At 58.0% G+C, this 18,232-nt stretch overlaps 1 protein-coding gene across 1 annotated transcript; it reads right to left on the minus strand.

Moving 5' to 3' along the window:
- Nucleotides 1-127: 127 nt before the first annotated feature.
- Nucleotides 128-12,500, minus strand: GDF10 (growth differentiation factor 10). Its single transcript, XM_051837510.2, has 3 exons — nt 11,753-12,500; nt 2,805-3,715; nt 128-932 (listed from the first exon to the last, which is right to left on the minus strand). The coding sequence occupies exons 1-3, from the start codon at nt 12,057-12,059 to the stop codon at nt 741-743; spliced, it is 1,410 nt and encodes a 469-aa protein (XP_051693470.1). The 5' UTR covers nt 12,060-12,500; the 3' UTR covers nt 128-740.
- Nucleotides 12,501-18,232: the final 5,732 nt, after the last annotated feature.

Here is an 18,232-nt window from a genome sequence, read left to right on the forward strand (position 1 = left end):
GGTTTCTGGAGCTTGGCAAGAGCATAGCAGGGTCCAGAGATGGCCTGGGAGACCTCCCCCCAACCCTAACAGAGGCTGTGTCCCCTGCTCTGTGTCTCTGGCTCCATCAGGATTTTGGAAGGGGTGAGGGTCTTTCAAGATACCACTGTATCTTTAATTTATTAGCTTTTCATAAAAACACATAACGTACAGCATCTACAGCATAGAAAGTAGAATTTACAAAAATATAACATCTCGGTTACTTTTTAGTAGGCACGTGGCATGTTTCAACAACCCACTTCATCAGCGCGAATACGTCTGTGGAGAACCGGGGTCAGCCCCCTCCTTTTTGCTTTACAATAAAAATATATATTAAGAAACACGGGCCAGGTATGGGTTACAGGTGCATACTGGGTGTATAGGAGCTTCCGCGGTAGGGCTAAAAGTGGAGACACCCCCCCCCCACTGTGAGCTGGGATGTCCAGAGTCACCGCGTTGTGGCCCAAATCGCACGTCCCCCAGAGATGCTCCCACGCGGGAAGGGAGTGAGAGTCCTCCTCCTCCTCCTTATGAGGTGCTGACCACAAGAGGCCAGCCCTGTGGACACGGCCACCTCCAGCAGGTGAGCAGAAAGGACGGGACCAAGTCCGCAGCACGGAACGCCCCCAGGACAGAGTCCCGGCCCCTCTGTGGCCCCGGCCCCACTTGGTCCCGTGCCTACGGCTGCAGCCCCAGCTTCCTGAAGCCATGCTGCAGGGGTCTTAGCGGCAGGCGCAGGTCTCCACGGACATGTTGGGGTACACCTTCAGAACCACGTTCCGACTCTCGTCCAGGAACAGCACCCCGAGGGAGCTCATCTTGTCGGGGACGCAGCAGGGCCCCGGCACGCCGGGCACCACACCCACGGCCCTGACGATGCTCTGGATGGTGGCGTGGTTGGACGGGCGGACAACCTGCAAGGGGCAGGGGCAGCAGCGTTACTCCAGCGCTCCGCCGTCTCCCGCTCACGCACGCTGGCGTCAGGGCCCTAGCCCACATAGCTCTGCCCTGCTGCGGACCCAGAGCCCCAAGCAAAGACCAGATCACCAAGCCTGGGGCACGTTTTCCCTGCAAGAAAAGCTAGCTAGCTTCCTGCTTCCCCGAGGGACGCCATGACCCTTACCGGGCACTGGCCACTGGGGGGCGCTCGCGCCTCACACAGCCCACTGAATGCAGGGATGCTGGCAGGGGAAGCCTGGAAAGGCGCTGGGGGCCCTGGGGCTGCCAGGGTGTGGACTGCTGTAGACACGCCTCCTGGGTGACCATGCCCTAGGCACCGAAGCCGGCGCCCCGGGGCTTGCCACAGGGAGCTGACGCTCCCCAGGTGTGTCTGACTTGGAGCGACAGGGGCTGCTCCACTTCCGCGGCCCCATCTTACCATCCTACCTGTTTTACCAGGTGTGAGAGACCTTCATTTTACTGAACACGCTGAGGCTTAAATTAAATAGAGGCAGATGTTTGGCTCAGCGGAGACACTGCTTGGGACACCATCCCCAGCTACGCCAAGTTTTCTACACGGTGCAGCTGACCAGAAAAAATCCTTTGTTTGCTTATGCGGGAGGCTGGGACACCTGCGCCTGCAGAGTTTGGGCTGGTACCTTGCGTACTGGGAGGTGGCGAGAGCCAGCTGATAAGGCAAGCACAGTGCTGATGTGGCCTCTCTGTGAACCACCTCTCCCTGCCCCCCTTTCCTCTACAGGGCTTTAGGGAGAAGCCCTAGAATCCCCAAGCAGGTTAATCACCCTCCCTCCCTTGTCTGGCCTGGGCTTTCCCAGCTGGCTGATTTATTTACATTCAAATTGGATTTATGCACTGACTTCCTTCTTTGGAGGGGAAGGCATTACCTGGCCTCAGAGTAGCTAAGCAGATGGAAACTGTGACATGGAGGGCAGCCAGCCCGCCACCGAGCAGACCACAGGGAGAGGGACCGACAGGGCCACGGCCCAGGGCCAGGGCCATGGATAAAACAGCACACAGGGAGAAGTTGCTGTCCTGTGGGTCCTTGCTCTGAGCTGGATGGAGGAGGAAGCCCACCCACACTGGGGGAGCCACCGAGGCTGCTGGTCCCAGAAGCCAGTGCCCTGAGGTCCCCACCAGCAGCAGGTGCCATGGCTTTGGCCTAGAAGGGACATGCACTGCCTACAGGGGGCAGCATGCACGCAGCCTGTGAAGTGAGTGCTCCCAGGAGCACACGTCTATACAGATATGGCTTTTCGAGGCCAGCATTCTGGCCTTGCGGGTAAAGCTGCTGCCTGCAGTGCCAGCATCCCATATGGATGCTGGTTCGGGTCCCGGCTGCTCCACTTTCCAATCCAGCTCCTTGCTAATGCATCTAGGGAAGAAGCAGACAATGGCCCAAGTCCTTGGGCCCCTGCACCCACGTGGGAGACCCGGATGAAGCTCCTGGCTCCTGATTTTAGCTTGGCCCAGTCCTGACAATTGTAGTCATCTGGGGGAATAGACCAGTGATGGAAGATCTCTCTCTCTCTCTCTCTCTCTCTCTCTAACTCTGCCTATCAAATAAAATCAATAAATCCTTGTAGGGGGTGCCTCTCTTGTTTTTCAAAACAAAAATGTTCTGATTTAAAAATTCCAATTTAGCCAAGTCAGCACGTTCAAAAGCTAAAGCCAAAACAAATCCGAGGGCTGGGTCCACCCAGTCGGCTGCCACTTGGCCACTGTGACCTACCTGTTCTGTGCCTGGAGCCAGATGCCCCATTTTGCAGATGGGGCAATCAAGGCCTTGCAGGTAGAGGGACCTGCAGGGGTCTGGGGTCAGGCCCTACCTTGGGCATGGGGAACTCGCAGGCGCCCGCACAGTAGTAGGCATCGAAGGCCTTGGGTGAGATGATCCACTCGTTCCAGCCGATGTCTGCGAAGTCCACCTTCAGGTACCTCCGGGAGCAGACCCGGGGCTCATCCCACTGCCTCCTGCGGGCTTTCTGCATCGTTTTCTCGTCGAAGTCCAGCACCTGCGAGGAGGCGGCGGAGGCGGCGAACAGCTCCGGGCCCTTCCTGCGCCGGTCCCTGCGCCCCGGCCTTGGCCTCAGCGCTCGCAAGGGGCCCGGCCACAGCTCGTGCTTGTGGTGACGCGGGCCGTGAGCCACGGCCGGCGCCCGCCTCTCGTGCAGCCCGGGCAGTTCGTTGTCGTGCAGAGGCCCGGAGGCCTGCGCGGCCGCCCGGCGCACGCGGGGGTCGCTGGAGCCGTTGGGGGCCGGGCGCGGCTCGGGGTCCCCGGTCTGGAAGGGGTCGTATCGCTGCAGGGTCACGGCCACGCTGTTTGGCTCCGAGATGGCCAGATCGTTGGCGTAGACGAGGATGTAGGGCGCATGGGCGCCGGGCCTGTGCAGTCCTGGGCTCTTGTCCCCGGGGTCGAGCTGAGCGGACAGGAGCAGCTCGCCGTCTCTGCGGGCCGCCTGGACCACGGCTGAGATGTCCCGGGCCTGCCATAGGCCGCGCGGCGGCGGCGGCGGCGCCAGGGCCAGGGCAGCGCGGAGCAGCCCCTGCGTGGCCGCGTTGTGCGGGAGGCTGCGGAGGAGCAGGTGCGGGCGCGCGGGCGGGCCTGCGGCCAGCCCGCGCGCCGGGGGCCACCGCCGCTGCGGCTCCAGGTAGAAGTGAAAGGTGGCCGTGAGGATCATCTCCGAATCCTGCATGGACGTCAGATTGAAGACATACACGGCCTTCTGGTCGACCACGTCTGCCGGAGGGAGAACACACCGCAGCCCGTGAGCTGCCCGCACGGCCTCGCGCCCTGCTCCGCAGGCTCTCCCGCCCAGGGCCCAGAACTGCGTGTGCAGGGAAGGTCCCCAAATCGCCTCGCAGGGCTCACGTTTGACGGAAGGGGGCGCCCTTGGTTATCCTCAAAGAACAAACTGGGAAGGAAGTTGGGGACTGGCAATGTTCCCCTGCGGAAGGCAGGGAAGGGAGGGGGGCAGAAGGAGGAGAGAGGAGTGAGGGAGGGAGGGAGAAGCTCTGTGGGGCCATGGACTCTGCCCAGGCTCAGCCCCGGCAAAGCCCTTTCTCGGATTCGGAGGGGAGCAGGTGTGTTTCTTGTTGCCCCGTAATGCTGCCGCCCAGAAGGTGACCCACGTGGCCGGGGCCCCAGCCCCTCCCTCCCCCTGCCACCGTGACTGGTAGAGCCAGAAGAGGAAAGAGCTCCCCAGCCTGGGAGAGGTGTGGTGGGGTGACGCTGGGCTCCCCGAGACTCATGGCTTGGGGTGCCACCTCTCTGACACCTGTAGCTACCACATTCTTTTTCAACCAGAATCTTTAGTTCTAAGTTCTTCCTTTCTGATGGGAAGGAGGCAAAATTCCACCGTAGGTTTTCCCTTACTCTTAAGGAGGGAGGAAAGCAGATGGACATCCAGGGGGTCACAGCTCAGGTGACACTCCTGGACATCACCTTATCCTCACGACACCCCTACCAGAGAGGTGACCAGTCCCTCAGCGGCTCCAGCGGTCAGCCGCAGCACAGGGCCCTGATACACACGTGAACTTGGCTTTCCCACACGCATGGCCGTGAGCGCCAGGGGCTTGATCCCTATTTTGGCCAGCCCTCAGGAGTTCTGGCCATCACATCTGCAGTCACAGGGAGCCCACCCCTTAGGGGCAGCCTGCTCTTAAATACTCTCCCTGATGGGAGCTGTTGAGGTCCAGATGGGTCACCCCCACCTGCAGCACAGCTGGGCCCCCAGGCTGGTCCTCTGTGTGCACCTGCACGCATGCATGCAGGGGACTTCAGGCTGAGAGCAGGGACATTACACGAAGTCCTCTGCTTGGAGAAGGCCCTGAAGAGAAGTCGCTCTGACCTAGCCACCGTGCTGGTCCCTGGCTCACAGCGGGAAAAGGCCTCCCCCCCTTCTCATTTCTCCCAATTAATACTTGCCAACCTTGTTCTCTAACAGTGGGGCTGCCTGGGGACCAGGCGACGATGACCAGTGGAGGCCTCAGCCTCCTGGGGGAGCAGGCTGCTGATGACAGTGACAAGGCCAGCAGCAGTGTCCCTGTCCCATCACTTTCATAGGGCACTGTCCCAGGGGGCCCCAGGGTGCTGGTGCTGCAGCTCAGAGCCTTCCACTGACACTAAACTAAAACTCCATCTTTCACCAACACAAGGCCTGCTTGTCCTGCCTGCATCTCCAACTTTGTCCCCAGCACAGCCCTGTCCCTCTGCCCCACCTCTTCCTTCATGGCTCCTCCCCCAGGGGTTGCTCCACCCCCTTTCAGGTCTCTGCTCAAATGCCATCCCTCACAAGTGTTGGGAAGACCCACTCCATCTCTCTGCATCTCAGCAGCTCCGGACATCCTGGCTCGTGTTTGCTCTGTCCTTGTGTCCCCACAGAGCCCCTGCAGAACCCATGAGCTCCAGGAGGGCAGGGTCATGCTTGCCTCATTGCTGGATCCTCGGGCCGGTCGTGCTCAGAGCCGTGTGTCACTGTAGTGTGGGACTCCCCACACACATCCTGCCCAGGGAAGCCCCAGGCCTGTCAGTTAGCACAGGGGGCTCCTGCTGCTGCCCAGGAGCACGGAGAGTGCATCCTTAAGAAGCCCACAGGCTTTGTCTGGTCTGCAAAGACTCAGTAGATGTGCAAATCCAGCTCTCTAGCCAGAACTTCCCTCCTATGTTCTCTCTACATAGGAATACAGCATCCTTGACTGGAATTGTGACTTTCGGATCTGCGGTATTTTCAGATTTGCAGATACATGAGCTCACTTCCGGATGGGCCAAGTCTAAGCAGGGAGTTCCCTTAGGCCTCACATCCACCTTCCACACACTCTGTGTGCTCGGGTACACACACAGCCTGAAGGCGATTCTATACATTTTCTGTGTGCTTGGGTTCTGACTGGGGCTGGTCACATGAGGTCAGGTGTGGAATTTTCCACTTGTGGGCACTCTCGAAGTTGGGGATTCTGGGGCACTTGCGACGTGGGGTTTCTGGTTGGGGATGCTCAGCCTGTAACAGTGTTTACCAGTTATGGAGTTCTGAGGTCCAGGTATGTGCTTGGCCCCGTGCTGGGGGCTCTGCATGTCTGAGTACTCATTTCATGCTGAGGGATAAAGCCAAGGGCATTCATTCTGCACACAAAGCTGGAGCCCCAGAGAGGCCAGATCACCTGCCCAAGGCCACACAGCCTGGCCTGGCTGACCTTGAGCCCACGCCCTTTGCCCCCATGCCCTCTGGTTGTAAATTGGACATGCCTAAGAGCAAATGGACAGACTGTCATTGCCACGTGTTTTGCAAGCACAGGTCACTTTTGAGATGTTTCTGGGTTCCGAATCACCAGGCAGGGAAGGACCGAGCTTACCTCTCCATGCGTGTGTCTGGAATGCCCAGTAATCTGACCGCTGTGCTCCTTCCTGAGGGCACTGGTTGGGGGAGGGACCTCCTAGTCCAATGGCACCTGTAAATTCTCTGCTGGCCAAACCCTAGCCAAGAGCAGCCCTTCAGATGGATCTGCCAGTAATTAATTAACTAAGAAGATGTATTTATTTGAAAGCCAGAGAGAGAGAGAGAGAGAGAGAATCTTCCATCTGCTGGTTCATTCCCCAAATGGCCACAGGCTGAAGCTAAGAGCCAGGAACTTCATCCAGGTCTCCCACTTGGGTGGCAGGGCGCAAGCACTTGGGCCATCTTCTGCTTCTTTCCCAGGTGCATTAGCAGGGAGCTGGATGGGGTGTGGAGCAGCCGGGACTTGAACCGGCACCCGTATGGGATGCTGGCATTGCAAGAGGAAGCCTGACCTGCTGTAGCACTCATCCAGAGCTGTACTTCCTCCATTCCCCTGAAACGGCCACCAGGGTGACTAGCGTGAGAAGGCTGGGTGAAGGCAGCAAGGGGTGGGCCAGCCTGGGGTGGCCATGGACAGGGTCAGGGACTCGATTTGTCCTGAGTGTCAGCTCCAGTGAACCTCCTGCTTGCATTGTTTGCTAGCTGTGGGGCCTTGAGCAAGTCCTGGGACCTCCTTGTGCCTCCGTTTTCTCATTGGTAAAGGGGCGGAGTGTGTGGATGCACCTGTGAAAGTTGTGAGATCGGCTCTGCAGAGCTCACTCACAGCGCAATGTCTGGCACCAAGCACAGGCTAGGAACACATTGGCCAGGTGGCTGCAGGGGCTGGCACCGCTCAGGGCACCACGCCATCACTGCTACCCCTCTTGTCCCAGGAGACCACACTGCCTCTTCCTCTCCTGCCCCTCCTGCTTCTATTCAACCCCCAGACCCTGCTGGCTTTGCCTCCTGAATGCTGTATCCTGCCTGCCAGAAACTTCATTCCAGAGCCGACCTCAAGGACAACAGGAATCCCAGAACTGTCACCCCCTTATGTGACACTCATGCTTCAAAATTGAATCATCTATAGGGGCTGATGCCGTGTCACCGCAGGTTAAGTCATCACTTGGGACTCCCACATCCCATATCAGAGTGCCGCTTTGAGTCCCAGATGCTCTGTTTCCTCTCCAGCTCCCTGCTAACACACCTGGGAAAGCTGCGGAAGATGGCCCAAGTGCTTGGGGCCCCGCACCCATGGGGGAGACGCAGATGGAGTTCCTGGCTCCTGACTTCAGCCTGGTCCAGCTCTGGCTGTTGTGGGCACTGGGGAGTGAACCAGCAGATGGAAGATCTCTCTCTGTCTCTCTGTCTCTCTGTCTCTCTCTCTGTTTCTCTGTCACTCTGCCTTTCAAACAAGTACATCTTTAAAAAGAAGAAAGATTTTGGAACAAAAAAATTTGCAATCTATGCATACAAGAGGTGTTCAAAAAGTTCATGAAAATGTGTATGATGAGAAAACTCTTCATTTCAAAAGTGATTGGCCGCAAGATCAACTTCTAATTTTTGCACGAACTTTTTGCAGTATCCCCCTTTCCCTCTGGTTGTATCTGGGTGTGTGATTAGAGATGCTATTCTTCACTGCGGTCCCTCCATGATCTCGACTTTCCCCAGTACGTACACATTCCTTTTATAACCCCGCTGCTCTCTCTCCTCACCCCCTCTCTCCCTGCAGCCCCTCTCTTCCCTCCCTCCTTGCTGTCTGTCACACACAGCCCCAGCAGGTGCCACCTCATTGCCTACAGACAAACTCCTAACACTCAAAGCTCTCCACCGCCTGACTGCTTCCTGCTCATCCACCTCTCTCCCCTACCTCTCTCTCTGCACTTTATTTCCTCGGTAAAGCCAAACTCCCAACAGCTCCTGACGCTCCGAGGGCTGCCTCACTTCCACACCTGCTGAAACTGAATCTGCACTCTAAGGTCCCCTGGAGCCTCACCTGCTCTGCAAAGGCGTCCCTGAACCTCTCACCACCCCGTTCATCTCTCCATGGCACCACTGTCCCACTACCCTACTCTTCTGCCTGCTTCTCCCCGCCATCCCAGCCCCCATGAGCTTTGTGGACCAAGCCAGCACCTGCGCACGGCTGTGTCCTTTCAGCTCACGGCACCTGCAACCAAACAGGGTACTTAGGGCATAGCAGGAAGCTACTGAACTTGACTGGGGGCAGTTTTGACAGAGGAGTATGCAGTGTTACACATTTTGGAAAGGAAGGACCTCACTCAAGTTCAGTGTCACACTGAAGGTTAAGGAAGCTCACATTTCAACACGGGTCATTCTGTGGGAGCGTGAGGTGTGAGCGGTCTAGCCCAGCCCTTGAGGGCTGAGCTCAAAGGTTCTCTCCATGGATGCAGAATTCAGCAGGAGACAGAAGGTAGGGCAGAGGGCGCTGCAGGAGTAAGGGCTCCTAAACAAACGGTTGACATTTATGTGTGCAGGAAATGGTTTTCAGTACTTGACGTGTCTCTGTTTATTTTATAAAAATCGCTATCAGGAAGGGATCATTTTTAACCCAATTTTCCAAGTGAAAAAAAAAAACAACAAAACTCTGGGTCACGGTCAAGTCCCCCACCTCAGTCACAGCACTGGGTGCTTGCACCTTCCCAGTCCAGCTCACAGGCTGTCCTCCGGTGCTGGCTTGGTGACAGCGGAGGAATGCAGTTACTGCACCAAGGGTCCAGGGGAATGGATGCAGCTGCCTTTTGGGAAAAGGAGTTCTCCACTGAAGCAGCAGACACCCAGTCAAGACCAGACTGGAGCCCTGCCCTGGTGGCCCCCTTCATGAGATGAGGGGCCTCTGCTCAGGCCCACACCTCCCTCCACGCACAGAGCAGATGTGGTCACAATGATCAAGCCACTGCTTAAGGGGCTGGCACTGTGGCACAGCAGGTTAAGCCTCCATCTCTGGTGCCAGCACCCCATATGGGTCCTCCTGGCTGCTCCACTTCCGATCCAGCTCTCTGCTAATGGCCTGGGATAGCAGTGGAGGATGGCCCAAGTGCTTGGGTCCCTGAACCCATGTGGGGGACCTGAAAGAAATTCCTGGCTCCTGGCTTCATATCAGCCCACTCTGGCCATTGCAGCTATTTGGAGAGTGAATCACTGGATGGAAGATTTCTCTGTCTCTGTCTCTCTCTCTCTCTCTCCCTATCTCTCCTTCTCTCTCTCGGTAACTCTGCCTTTCAAATAAATAAATCTTTAAAAAAAAAAAAAAGCCACTTCTTGGGATGCCCACATCCCATATGGGAGTGCTGGTTCAACTCCCAAGCCCTCCACTTTCAGTCCAGCTTCCTAATAATGCACCTGGGAAGGCAACAGGTGATGGCCCAAGTACTTGGGCCCCTGTATCCACATGGACCTGGATGGAGCTCCTGGCTCCTGGCTTTGGGCTGGTGCAGCCCTGGCTGTTGTGGCCTTTGGGAAATGAACCAGTGGATGGAAGACCTCTCTTTCTGTCTCTGTCTCTTCTTCTCTCTCTGTCACTCTGCCTTTCAAATAAATAAATCAATCTTAGAAACAGACCAAAAAAAGCAGCAGGCACACTGAGGCTGGCAAAGCCAACACAGATGACTCAAGGGATGGAGTGAGAAATCAACCTCCCTACCCTACGCTAAGCATAAAACCTTCCTTGTCCCACCCAGTCCTTACCTGCTCACTGCACACACAAGGCAACGGACGCCCAGAGGCCTACAACGTGTACCACAGCACACAGCCAGAGGCTGGGGAAGCTGGGCTTTGTGCCCAAGTTCATCTCTGGGTTCCCAAAAAAAAAAGGGGGGGGGGTTTGTCAGACAGTTCCAGATTGTTCCAGAATTCTGATTTCCCAGACACGTCTGCTCCACACTACCCCTCCCAGGGCCTGGGCTCCGAGCTGATAGGGACGAGGCAGCGAGGTGAAGGCAGCGAGAACAGCTACAGCTTTGCCACAGTCACCGCACCCAAGTCTCCTCCTGGGGCCTGCACATACAGCCCAGCCGGCCAGGCTTCTGCATGGCTCCATCCAGGACAAGTGTCTCATGGGAGTGCTGGCTGTGAAGTCTGTCTCCAGGTCCTTCTGGTGGTGGCGGTGGTAGGGTTAACACCCCACGCTCCACTGTTACGGATCCCAGCCCATTCCACAAAGCAGAGACAGAAACGTGCACCTCCACACCCAGGCCTGTCCCCAGGGGCAGCAAGGTCCCTCCCTGCTTCATCAAGAACGAGGTCCACTCTACACCCATACAAACCCAGAGTGCTCAGCCCCAGGCTCTGTCCTCCCTGGGGAATGCCATGCACCAGCAGCCATATGAGCTGGGCTGGGCTGGGCTCAAACCCACACATACGGCTTCATTTCCTCTGTCCTGAAGCCCCACAGGACAGATCCTGTATGCTCTGCCCATGTCATAGGTGAGGGCCCTCAAGCCCACTCGGGACTCGCTCGGGTCATGCTCATGACAGATATCTCTACTGTGGCTTCCCTAACTACCTTCACTCCAGGAATGGACTCCAGGCAGTGGCCGAGGGACACAGGAGCCACCAAGGCTGCTCAGTGGAGGACCAGGGCCTGCAGCCGCTCTGGTGGAGAGGCCCAGCTCCCCACATCTGGCTCTGAGGTCACAGATGCTGCGCTGGGTCCCACTGCATGACCCCCGACTGTCTGGCCCCAAGACAGGGCTAGCTCCTCTCCACCTCCAGAGAGGAGCCTGAGCACGGAGCGGGGTTTCTCCTGATGAATCGCCTCCTCCCCCACAGGCTGCAGGGGACCCACACCCACAGCTTTTGGAACAGCATTCTGCAGCCTTGAGTGGTCACCATGACAACAAGGGTCTTCCCACCACCCCTGCACCTCCGCTTGCCCTGGGGGCCTGCAGATACAGCCCAACCTGGCTCCATCCAGGATGAGTAGTGTGGCAGGAAAGGGGTGGGATGCTCCCACTGCCCAAGCTCCTGGCCCCTACCTCAAACCCTTGTAGCCTGATAAACTTCATGCTCAGTCCCATGTACCCAAGGTCCTTCCCAGGCCACTCGGCTACCTCTAACACGCCCCAGGCTGGAGGCCCGCACTTCTTGCCTGGGCCCTGGGGCCTGGGTTCTATTAGGGTTGCCTGATGTCCTCTTGGGGGGTGCCCTCCTCAGCCAGCAAGGGCCCCCACACTTGACCCCTGGGGGACCAGGACACTTGCCCAACCCATGTCCCATGGCCGCCCTGCATATGGGAACGTGTGTGTCCAGCAAAAGTCAGAGTCCCCGGGGGCGGGACCTCGGCGCCACTCAGGTGTGCCTACTGCAAGCTCACAGCCTGAATCGTCAGTGAATGAATGAATGAGTGAGTGAACAGAAGGAAGAGCAGAAGCAGCGTGTCGAGTTGGGGAGGGCTGACAAGGGAGCCAGCCAGAGTGGGGAGAGGGGGTGCAGAGGCACCCGCTACTTACCCAGCCGGGCACGGAAGCTGCGCACCGTGTTGCCAGCTCCAGGCCGTGCGCCCCGCCGGCTGTACTTCTCATAAAGCCGAAGCATGTGGACAGCGACCATGTCCTGGGCGCCAGGACCCAGTGCGGCGGTCGCGTCCCCCGGGGACGGCTGCGGGTCCTCGTCCCCTCGCAGGCCATCGGAGGCCGCGGACCAGGCAGGGGCTGTGTGGCTGCCGCCTGCGTCCCGGAGCAGCAGCAGAAACAGCGGCAGCAGCGGTAGCAGCGGGGGCTCCGGCCTCGGACCGGTCCGAGCGGGGCCACGAGCCATGGTGGGGTGACGCCGGCGAAGGACAGGAGCCCTGGAGGAGGAGGAGGAGGAGGTGGAGGGAGAGCGCGGGCGCACCGGAGGCGGCCACCAGACTCGGCGGCGGGAAGGCGCGCGGGGAGCCCGGGCAGTCTGGGGGCGCGGGGCGTTGGGTCCCGAGATGCGCGCGGGACTGGCGGCCGGGAGCCCCCGGGGCTGCGGTCACGGCCGTTGGGAGCCCCAGCGGAGCCGAGACGAGCAGAAGCCGGGGCACTGCCTGGGCGGACTCGCGCGGAGGAACTTCGCAGCCCACGGAGCGCCGGGCTCAGCGGGCTCGAGGGGGCGGGGCGGGACGGGGCGGGGCGGCCGGCGGTGCCCTCGGGGAGACCCGGCCGCTCTCACCCCGGGACCACTGCTGCCGACAGCGTCCCCGGCCCGGCTGCCGTGTACGTGCGCGCGCCAGGGTGTGCGCCCGCGAGTGTTGGGGGGGGGGGCGTGGGCGTGGGCGAGCGCGCGCCCCGCTCCCGCGCCTGGAGCCGGAGACCCGGCCCTGGGACCGGCTGCTGTGTGTCGGCGCCGCAGCCTGGCCGGGGCCCGGGCCGTGCGGGGGCTGGGCTGCTTTTGGAGGGGGCCCGCCTGCCGGGTTGCCCCTGCAATGGCATGCGCCGGCTGAGGTTGCAAGCCGACAGCTCGCCCAGCAAGACCGGGGAGGGGGTGTGTGTGCGCGCCCCAGTTGCTTCTGAGCCAATGCGCGTCGGAAACCCCGCCTGGGCAGGCTCTGAGAAGAAAGGCTCTGGCCCCCAAAGCTCACAGCGGTGGGAGCAACAGCCAGATTCTGATGCAGAATCAGCTGAGTAGGGGACCCCGCCTTTTCCACAGTGCTTACAGTTGAAGTGCTTACAAGGCACAAGGCCCCCAAGAAGCTGAGACCTGGAGTCTTCAGCGAGGACCTTTCAAGTTGCTTTAAAACCTTTGCAAACATCAGAGCGAGAGGGGGAGGGGTGCGGGTGGTGGCTCTCCTGAGGATGGGCCCCAGGGAAGGGAGGGTGAAGCGAGTCTGGTGTATGCTTAGGGTGGGAGATCTTGAGTGTGGTCTTCCCTCTCTAGCAAGATTTCCTGTCCATGGCTGGAATCCAGGGACCCCGTGGATCTGCTTTTTTTTTTTTTTTTTTTTTTAGCCCGTTTTTTATTTTTGCTAATGTTAACTGAAATTCAGTGTTTGCTAACAGAAATGCAGGCAACCAGCCACACTGGTATGAGGTGTGGGACTTTGTCACCGTCACCCACCACCCGCTGATGTTTTCCTATCACGGGAGAGGTGCCGGCTACATCCTAAAGTCCCGTTTTTGCTTCTCGCCACTTTAAAATTGGAGGCATTGTTTGGCCGGCTGGGAGTCAGTTAATGAATTAATAAATAGAGGACTTCAAACGGTTTGTGGAATTCAAAGATAAGTTCATGTTGGTGCCAAAAAAAATTGAAATCCATGCATAGTTTTATCATCATGTTTTTTTTCTATGAACTTTTTGAAGATCTGCATGGACGTCAATATTTTCTTTTGCACCGACATAAACTTATCTTTTAATTCCATTCTCCCTGAACTCTGAAATCGCCTGGGATGGGCCTCTCACTATGTTACTATGTTGCAAACTTGTCTTAAAAATAGTTTTGGTAACTGCCTCCTAGTTATTGGTTTCCTTTATAACTGTTCATGTTTGATCCTATGCATTTCAAAACATTCTTTTGAGAAGGCATCATCTCACTGAGTCAGGATCCTAAGGGCCCCCACCCTACCGCCCAGGGTCCCTAGGAGGGCAGCATGGCGCCCGACGAGCCTTAGTTCTCCGAGAAGTTCCCAGGAACTGTCCGTGCTGCATTCCCGGGCACTATTTGCCAACCCGCGAATGCTCTGTTCCCTTTGCTGGGTAACATTAGGTTCTGACAGCCAAAAGAGTTACTTTTCTTGGAGGGCTCACAATGCAATAATTGAAAAATTGCTGGAGAAACCTTCTGTGGGTGTGTAAGACACAACCCGTTTGGCATTTGTTAAGCTCTCTTGGTGTCAAGCACGAGGCCATCCCATGGAGAGCCTCAGCCTGGAAGGGACATTTTATTTATTCCGCAACGAAGCTTCCACTGCATTCGACATCCCGGGAGCAACATTTGTTCTGTGAACCGGGTTTCAAAAAACAGGGCGCGCAGAGACCAGGCGATCGAGCCGCGCGAAGCCTGGGGCCTTGATGAATCTCTCCTTAAAATGGTCCAAGCCATCTTTTATTGCTCCCTCCCCCACCCCACCCCAGCTCCCTGCTTCTCCTTGTGCCCATCACTTCCCTTCGGAGCCCCCCCCACTTCTCCCCCACAACGCCCCTGACCTGCACCGCCTGGGGGTAACCTCTGCCCAGGGGCAGTTTTGTCTCTGCTGGGGCCCCGTACACAATCGGGGCCTGTGAAAAGCGGGGTGAGTCTGCGGGAGGCCGGCACAAGCTGGGCTATTCGGGATCCCTGTCCGTGAAAGCCTCCCGGCCCTCCTTAACTCATTCCCGGCTCCATTCAAGGCGGCCCGAGGGTCAGGCTTCAGCCGGCACTAAAACCTGTAGGCTACGGCTCCTCTGACATTGTTGGGAAAGAATTAAGGCATCAGCCGGGGCTGGCTAATATTTCTTGCCTCATTTTATGGCTGAACAGCGGGATTGTAAAGTCGCGAACACTAGAGCCGCTGTGGCTCTCTTTCATGTAGCCGGGATGATGGGATAAAAATGTGTTTGGTAAAGCAATTCAGATTACCACCGGGTCACATCCTCGCTGGCTCCCAGCACGGCCCCCGCGACGGCCTGGCCGAGGGAAGGAACAATGTCTGTGCCATCACAGCTCATGCAGAACAGGGCTTCCAGCCTGGAAAGGAGCTAATTGTGGAGCCAGCCAGCCAGGGTGTTTTAGTAGCTCGGGCCGCGGCTGCAAACAAGAGCTGAGATGGCGGGCTGTGTGGATGGCTACAAGTCCTCCCAACTCCGAGGTCTGAGAGCTCCCTTCACAATCTTCCTGAGCCTGGGAGAACCCCAGTCTGAGCTCTCCGCACACACACCCTGCCCCGGGGCGGGGGGGCATGCTGTGAGCTTGAACTTGCCAACTGGCGTGGAGAGTGCTCTCTGCAGAGAGGTGTGAGGTTGTTTGGGGGTGCCCTCCGCCTTTGGGGCCTCTCTGCCATGCGATATCTCAGCAGTTGTAGGGTTTCCGTGAGCATACAGGGTTAGGTGAGACTGAGACTAGCACCTGGGCTAGTTCTAAAGTGCAGGCTTGCCTGTGTCTGTCAGTCCATCAAGAATGCAATGTTCCCGTGGAAAAAAAATGTTTCAGGATGTTGTCTAGTTAGTTTGTGGCTGGGAAGTCTACAACACTCACCAGCCCTCGGGTGCAGCCCCTCGGCCTCTCTGAACCCTGGTAACCTCCCCTTTCAATAAAAAGGCTGACCCCAGACCCTGTTTCAGCCGCAAACTCCACTCTGGGGTCTGTGGCCTCATGCCAACCCATTTCTTGGATGTTGAGAGGATCTGTACAACCCTGCAAAGCCAGTTGGGACTGGGTTCCTGTGTTTATTCTCACAACTTCCTGGCTGCGTGACTTTCAGCTACTTCCTTGCCTTCTCGGGGCCTTGGTTTCGTAGCTCAAAAAGGGGACAAGTGCAGGCTGCTCCCTCAATGATCAGTAAGGTTTTAGCATGAGGGCGCCGCCATTCATGCCACCTTGAATGGAGCCTGTAGCCCATTTCACATGGACCAGACACTGGGGAATCTGGGGAGAGGGCCTCGCCTGGCTGTTCCTTGCTCTGTAGGGGAAAACGCATTTCCTAGCACACAGTGCCAAGAGCTAAGAGGGAAAGGCACAGGGGGAGGTGTCCCTGGGTGAGGAAGTCACAGACCCCTGTGCCCAAGCCGCTGTGATCAGTGTGTGCCGATCCCCAGCCCAAGACTGAAAGGATGATTTACAGGTCTCCATGTGGATGTTCAAAGCTCTCAGGCCTACGGACAAAAGGCATGTGCAGGACTCCCTGTTCTTGTTCTGGGCGTGAGCTGTGGGGCGCTAGAGACAGGAATCCCAGGGCCGCCCCAGGCCGCCGGGCCGGAGCGCCATAAATCTGTAAAATAACAAGCACCAAGGACTTTATAATCAAGGACAGATTTTTATTCTTTGCTCTGGCAAAATCCATCCGCGGAGTTCACGTTTTATAGTGGAGTGACTGCTCTCAGCCCCTACCCTCTTTCTGGCCGTCGGGGGCAACCAGGAGAATCAAAGCCAGCCCCTTGGAAGGCACGACTTCCCCGGGGGCGGGACCCCGGCTCTCCCGCGGCTTCCTGGGGTGGTGCGGGCCATTCATTTCTGTTTTGCTAAAATACCCATGACATGTGACTCAACCAGGATTACAGGACATTGTCTGGGCAGTAATCTGAGCCGGCGTGGGCTCCGGTTTGATGAAATACGGTGCTCTCCGAGCAAACATGGGAATTGGGATTACTCCTCGTGAAGGCTGAACACTGGGACTATTTAGGAGAGGGACAGATGAATGCGGCACTGTGGGAGCGACAATTCGAAGGGGGCGGCTTTGGGGAGGGGGCTGTGGGGGCGGGGGGTGGGGGGTGTGCGTGTGTGTTTGAGTTGGCCAGAGCCTGCCTGTTAAGAGCGGTCTGTGGGACAGGCAGCCTGAGGGACACTTTGAGAATGAGGAGTCCCTTGGTCTCCTTCCAGCCCCTGGGTAAGCCTCAGAACCCGCGCATGCGCTGCTGTGCGGGGGCGCGGAGCCTGGCGTCCTCATCCTGCCATTCAGGTTCCTTGCCACCTGGCCTTGGCCACGCCTCTCACGCCCAGGAATTCCCAGCATTCCCTGAGTCCTCATCCCACCCTCTTCTCTGGCGCCTTCAGGCCTTCAGGTGACAGCAGTAGGTGCCGGGATGTGCCCCCAAATCCCCCCTCCAGGACCCAGGCACGCGTGTCCTCAGCTGCCAGCACTGTTGTATGCAGATGGCTCACGGCTGAGCCCTTCCCAAGAAGGTCGGGCAGCCACCCACATCGCTGCCTCTCCCAGCGTCACCTCCCTCGCTGGGGACCGCCTAATGCAATGATCAGGCCACGCAGGTATGGCTCCAGGATGCTCCAGGGGGCTGTGTTGGGGCCCCCTGTGTCACATTCAGCTCCTCCCTCTGGCCATCCTTGTTCTCTCCACGCCCCTAGAGGCACGGTGGGACCAGCACTACCGCTTATACCTCTGCGCTTACCTTGGCATCCCATAGTCTCTTTCCTGAGACACCTGGTCTAAGGCATGGCTCAGGATCGGGCCCGGGGCTTAAATATGAAGACAGCAGAGGTGGTTGGATTCTGAACCCCATTTTGCAAAAGTCAAGCCCCTGGATGGAAAGGACTGGGGCCCTGAGACTTGGAGGTGGAGGATCTTGGTTGATGTACCCGAGAAGATTACAGCCCTGGGTCTCCGCACACACTGGGCCTGAGGGAGCGGTGCCTACATCCTCTGCTTGGAGATGAGGCTGGCTGGGCAGGCCTTTGGCCAGGCAGTTAATACTCAAGAGTTTAGACACCTGAGTCCCGGGTCAGAGCATCTGGCTTCAATTCTCAGATCCGTTCCTAATTCCCACTTCCTGTGAATACACGGGAGGCAGTGGTGGAGTCGCTGCCACCCAAGCGGGCGACTTGGGCTGAGTTCCCAGCTCCTGGGAGCTCCATGCCCCCAACCCCGGCAACCCCAGTCCCTCAAACAGAAATACAAGTTAAGATGATACAGACATTTGTCCTTCTCGTCACCTATGCACAGCCATCCCCTGGCTGCCGGGTGAACATTGGGATCTTGTCCCCATCTAACCCACCCTGGGCAGAGCTGGCCCAGGAAGGGGGAGGGGGGGACACTGTACACCTGAGGCTCTTCAGAGGCAGCGCCTGAAGCGGCTGGGAGAGCATTGGCTGGGGCAGAGCTCTCTCCCACGATTCAAGGTCTATACCACGGCAGGGGCCCAAGGGGATGGGGCGGATATGTTATCACTGCCTGCCGGATGCTTGGAATAAGCAGAAGCCTGCACTAAGCAATTTATCTGTGCCAGAGGTGTTGCTAGGCGTGTCTATCCAAGTAGACATGAAGGTGGATATGCTTGATCAGAGGCAGCACGCGAGGCTGGGACACCACCGCGTGTCTGCA

Source organism: Oryctolagus cuniculus, chromosome 15 (genome assembly GCF_964237555.1).
Source record: "Oryctolagus cuniculus chromosome 15, mOryCun1.1, whole genome shotgun sequence".
Taxonomy (NCBI): domain Eukaryota; kingdom Metazoa; phylum Chordata; class Mammalia; order Lagomorpha; family Leporidae; genus Oryctolagus; species Oryctolagus cuniculus.